We start from the raw sequence: 6000 nt of genomic DNA on the forward strand, positions 1-6000 counted from the left end.
GCAGCGACCTATGCACCAGGAGGCTACGGTTTGATTCCTGGTCACAGCATATCCCAGGTTCCTGGCTCAATTCCCTGGAGGCAGCCAATCGATGATTTTCTCTCATCATTGATGTTTCTATCTCTCTCTTCCTCTCCTTTCCTCTCTGAAATCAGTATATATAAAGAAAGCCAGTACAGTCTTTATCAGCAGTTTACAGAAATAGAATTTAGAATTTTTTTTGAGTAGTTATATAATGATTATTTGATAGGGCCAGAACTTTTCTTCCTTATGCCTATATATAAGGAACACAGTTGTTTAAAAATACGTTATATTCAACATATATTTAACGTATTTTCTGAGGAGCTTTCACTCCTTTTTAAGCAAGTACTCTACTGCATTTATTTGTCTGTCAGTTGTCTATCTGAGGGGAAAGATAATTGGTTACATTTTATAATTTCCACAAAATGTGGAAAAACAGAAAGGCTATTGATATATGTCACATAACTAACTCAGCAGGATTTACATTTCTTCTTCATGATAATGCTTGAAGGAGATAAAAGGATCAGGATAGCTGCTTTTCTAACTTTCTTTAAATTGTGTTTGGGAACTGAGTGAATGGTATGGCGATATTAAGTATGATTAGCTTCATTTAGAGATTTTAAATGTGGTGATTAATGGAAAGTTTGACATGTTAGTCACCTGCTAACTCTGATCCTTCATAGTATAAAGTTTCAGGGGAAGCAGTGCTTGTGATCATACCACTCTGTGCTACTCATTTATATTCTTTTCTCTGTGAATATGAAACACCTATCTGTTTATAACTGGAAAAGCAAGGATAACATAGGTCAGTTTATAATTTCCTGAATAGTAAAAGAAATTGTCAATGAGAACAAATAGTAGAAAACTATAATCATTTTCAAAATGAAAGTTTTATTACTTCAAATAGTTTTATTTTTCTGTTTTAACTATTTTTTACATTTATATCAATGCCTCTGTTTTGTCAATAAAAAGCAATTTTCTAGTATTTTTGTTATTCATGCCTGAATTTTTAGTGCATAACTTCTGTTCTAGAGGCTTTTCAGACTTTCAGGGGGGAAAAAAAACCTTCTTAGAATGCAGATATATTTTTAATGTTGTTATCTGTAAGCCTTTACTAAATAACTCCTTAATCTAGAATCATTTATTTTACTAATAACCATTATATGCAATGCACAACTTTAATGTGTCTTAATTTGAAGGGAGGAGGAAAATATGTAAGAGATGGGGGCTTTTATTTACATACTAGAGGCCCGGTGCACGAATTCATGCACCAGTGGGGTCCCTCATCCTGGCCTGTGGGATCGGGCCGAAACTGGCTCTCTGACATCCCCTGAGGGGTCCGAAATTGCAAGAGGGCTCAGGCCAGGCCGAGGGACCCCACCGTGATCTGTACAGTCGGGGCCGGGGAGAAATGTGGGAAGTTGGCCAGCGGGGAAGGCCTGCAGGAGGGCTCCAGGGCATGTCTGACCCATTTTTCTCAGTCCCAATCGGCCAGACCCCAGTAGCAAGATAACCTACCAGTTAGAGCGTTTTTCCCTCTGGTGGTCAGTGCACATCATAGTGACTGGTCAATTGTCTGCCTCTGGTGGTCAGTACACATCATAGCAGCTGGTCGACCGGTCGACTCTCTGTCCCCTGGTGGTCAGTACACGTCATAGGAAGTGGTTGAGTGGCCTTAGCATATCATTAGTATATTATGCTTTGATTGGTTGAACGGCCTATTGGTCGATCGGACACTTAGCATATTAGGTTTTTAATATACAGGATGGGCAGTGGGCAGTAAGACATAGACATTAAAATACAATTGACAAATTTTTTATGGGAAATGAATGATAGAAGTAATAAGTAGTGAAGGAATTTTATTTAATGTGGATTAATGGTGTTAAGAAAATACTTTTTTGAAGGAAATAATTTGAACTGGTCTTTTAAAGATGGAAGATACAAATACTAGTATGTGGAGAAAGAGAGGAAGGCTATTCCAATTTATTGAGTGGACTTTGAGGGCTAGAGAAAAGAAAGAATGTGAATGTATGGCTTTTATGGAGAGTACAGTAAAAACTCTTCCCACTTCCCACCTCCCCAATGGCTCCCTTTTGTTGTTTGAGGGTTTTTGTTTTTAAACCATGAAATTCTTTCTTTGAACAAAATCTTTACAATGTTTAAATATAAACCCAAATAAAAGTGGAACTGCTTTTGTGAATACAGAGGCAAAGAGTCTTAACCCTGCCTTCACAGCTCCTTTTCACTCCACAGTCCTTGAGACACCCTTTCAGTATCTCCAGGATCCCACAGAGCAGTTTGAAAATATGGATAAACTAAGTAGAATAGTCTGGATTTGGTAGAAAATGTGAAATCACTGATTTGTTGTCAGTGGTTAGGATAGGATAGGAACTGTTTTATTCGTATTTGGTTCCCATAGCCATGCCACATTGTAGGCAACCTGTTTGTCAAATTACAGTTGATTACTGAATCATTATTAAAGCCATATCTGAGCAAGGATTATAATGTTTGACATACTACTTACTTTGGGGGAGGAGGGTTAGCTAACAGCAGAGTTTTTTGACAGTGGGATACAGGATGGATGGATGGATGGAAAAGATGAAGTAAAGAGGAAAAGACACATTAGACAATTGAAATGACACCAAAGTCAAATCTCCTCTTTGTTTAGCCTGTGGCTAGTCCTGTGTAAATACCACCATAAATTACCAGAGGCTTGGATATACCGTAGGGTTATGTCTTGTAGCCAAAGATTTTTCTAATCAACTTTCTTAGTTCTGTTATATTTTAAACTGGAAAACTGGTGCATGAAAATTGTTCATGATGGCGGGGTGGGGGGTGGGAGGGGGTGTGTTCCTCAGCCTGGCCTGCACCCTCTACAATCTGGGACCCCTCAGGGGATGTCTGACTCACAATCCGGAACCACTGGCTCCTAACTGCTCGCCTGCCTGCCAGCCTGATCACCCCCTAACCGCTCCCCTACCGGCCTGATCACCCCCAACTGCCTTCCCCTGCTGGCCTGATCATCCCCAACGGCCCTCCCCTGCTGGCCTGGTTGCCCACAACTGCCCTCCCCTGTCCGCCTGATATCCCCCAACTGCCCTCCCCTGCCGCAACCCACCTCCTCTGCTGGCCCCGCCTCTGCTGTGCACACGGCCATCTTGTGACGGCCACCTTGTGAGGGCTTGATGCATGAGGTCGTGGCAACCACCTAGGCTATTGTTAGTATTCAGCAGTTCTCAACCTGTGGGTTGCGAACAATGAAAATACATCCTGCATATCAGATATTTACATTACGATTCATAACAGTAGCAAAATTATAGTTATAAAGTAGCAACGAAAATAATTTTATGGTTGGGGGTCACCACAACATGAACTGTATTGAAGGGTTGCAGCATTAGGAAGGTTGAGAACCACTGGCAGATGTTCAAATCTGGTGAAACTCACCTTTGCAAATCATTTATCAGACTTTTCAAGATCATATCGATCATGGATCTGATGAAGACACGGAGACATGGAGGTCATGTTAATCATCTTCCGCTTTGTTTTGTTTTTAAATATTTTTTTATTGATTTCAGAGAGCAAGGGAGAGGGAGAGAGTGATAGAAATATCAGTGATGAGAGAGAATCATTGATCAGCTGCTATCTGCACACCCCACATGGGGGATCAAACCTGCAACCCGGGCATGTGCCCTGACCGGGAATCGAACCCTGACCTCCTGGTTCATAGGTTGATGCTCAACCACTGAGCCATACCAGCCAGGCTTCTCTTATTCTTTAAGTTGTTCTCTGTAACTTGATGTTTGTCAGTTTTTACAAATAATCAAGTTAATTATATGTTCAGCTGATGTTTTAAGAGTGATTATATTCTTTTAAAATACATGTCTCTTGAATCACTAAAGTTATTTTATTTTCTTGAATTTTTTTTTTCAGTCTGATCTTGTGGATCAAAGTATATTTAATTTCATCCCAGAGGGGGAACATTCAGAGGTTTATAAAATACTCTCTACCCATCTGCTGGAAAGTGACTCATTAACCCCGGAATATTTAAAATGTAAGTAGTAGCTGTTAAGGAAAAAGCTAAATGTATTTGGTCATGTTATACTTTGCTTTTGTAACAAACACAGACATGTTTGACTAAATTAACACACAGCATCATTTCATATACCTTATTAGATCACTTTTAAATTTTAAAAAATATATATAATACGGAATTAAGACTGTATTTTAAAGTTTGAACTCTGTTCTAGAATATATTGAAATCCCATCTTTTTTGTTATAATAGTTATGCCATAAAACTGTATTTTACACAAAAGTGGAACTTTATAATATGTTTTTATTAATTTTTAAATAAAATCTTATGTAATGAGAAAATTAAACATTATTATTTTCACTATAATCAACCAGTTGGACAATAATAACTTCTGTATTTTTAAGAAATAGTAACTAAAGAAATTTGTTTGCTTTACTAATTAAAAAAAATCATTTATTGGGTATATGTTACATGCCAGGCAATTGTGCAATATCAAAGAAATGCTAAGAACAGTGAAAAATAGTTCCTGTTTTTGAAAACTAAAAATACTATGGTATAATCAGACATCTCTTCTAGGTTCATTGGCAAATTAATTTGACCAGAATACCTCACTTTCTTCACTAAATTTTTCTCTATGTAAAATCTGAGATGATCACAAGACTATATTTATATTTGATCATTAGTTATTAGATACTTTTTTAAATCACTTTTTTCATCATTTTTCAATTTTGACTTTTCTGGTCATACTGACATTAATTTTGACATTTCTGGTAATTCTGATATTAATCATTTGAAAAGTTCTTGGTATTTTGAACTCTCAAGGTCTATAGAAAGCTGTCCAAGAATACACACACACACACATATATGTGTAAGTATGAATGAATGTATATCTTTGATGTGACTGAGTGGCCTGTCAGAAGATGAGATGAACTAGAGACCAGGAGAGTCCATTTGAAGCCTATTTATAATTGTTTAAAAAATTAAGTTCTTAGGACATTACCAATAGACCACTCTAATTTTTCAACTAGGAGAAAGATTTGTGCTGGATATAATGATGTAGATCAGTTATATGCCTATAAATAGTATTTGAAGTCATGGATTGAATTGTATTATTTGAGATGAATATATAGAGCAAGGAGAGAAGAATTAGAAAGGCAGAACACTGAGACCTAGAAGATGACAAAGAAAGGGTCCACTATAGAGGCCTTCATAGGGTAGAGTTGGTGGGAGAACTGAATGAAAGCCTCTGGCAGAAAGACAGACATTAGGCTTCTGCTTCTAAGATTGGAGGGTGGATGGCAACAATACGTTTTGATAGAGAAAAACCTTAATTAAAAGACTTACCCCCTAGTTAAATACCGATATACAAAAAGTTATTTTCCCTGAAAAAAGGTGTTTTATGCCAGAAGATTAAACATGATTTAAAACAGGGGTAAATTTAGGTTTCTGCAAATAGGTCATTTGAGCCTTAATGAAAGTGAGGTGGTACCAGTGGTGTTATTTGTATCTAGAAAAGGAAATGGGGCCTAATCTTTCATTCAAACTTGTTCGATTTTTATTATGTAGTGAGGACCTGGCAAAAAGGTGGCTTTTTGGTTTGGATAAAATCTCAGGTGGAAAATTTTGAAAAGGATTAGCCTGGAAGTAAAAATAAAAACGACAGAATACTAGCAATAGAAGTAAGTAAGGGTGGAGAAGAAAGCCTGTATGTGCATGTTGAGTAGATAAATTCAATAGGACTTAGTGTTAGGCAGGAGACCAAGTGGCTAAGGTTCATCAGTGGAGGTTTTAGGAAGAAGGTGGTTAGATTTTGAACCTGTTGTGGTAGGTAATGAAGTCATACATGATAATGACAGAAGAATGTGAGTTTGATGCTGTGAACGAAGAAGGCATTACTAGTCCTTGAGGGCTGAAATAATAACTGTGAAAGTAACATTAGTTAACAGTTG

At 37.4% G+C, this 6000-nt stretch overlaps 1 protein-coding gene across 5 annotated transcripts in view; it reads left to right on the forward strand.

The window, feature by feature from the left end:
* Positions 1 to 6000, forward strand: part of CLOCK (clock circadian regulator) — a 153301-nt gene that overhangs the window by 101609 nt on the left and 45692 nt on the right. For all 5 annotated transcript variants that reach the window (XM_006757797.2, XM_015560091.1, XM_015560092.1 and 2 more), the window contains one exon: positions 3952 to 4072. In XM_006757797.2, the coding sequence (XP_006757860.1) occupies positions 3952 to 4072 (121 nt within the window). The remainder of the gene's footprint in view (positions 1 to 3951; positions 4073 to 6000) is intronic.

The sequence above is a fragment of the Myotis davidii genome, unplaced genomic scaffold (assembly GCF_000327345.1).
Source record: "Myotis davidii unplaced genomic scaffold, ASM32734v1 scaffold173, whole genome shotgun sequence".
NCBI lineage: Eukaryota > Metazoa > Chordata > Mammalia > Chiroptera > Vespertilionidae > Myotis > Myotis davidii.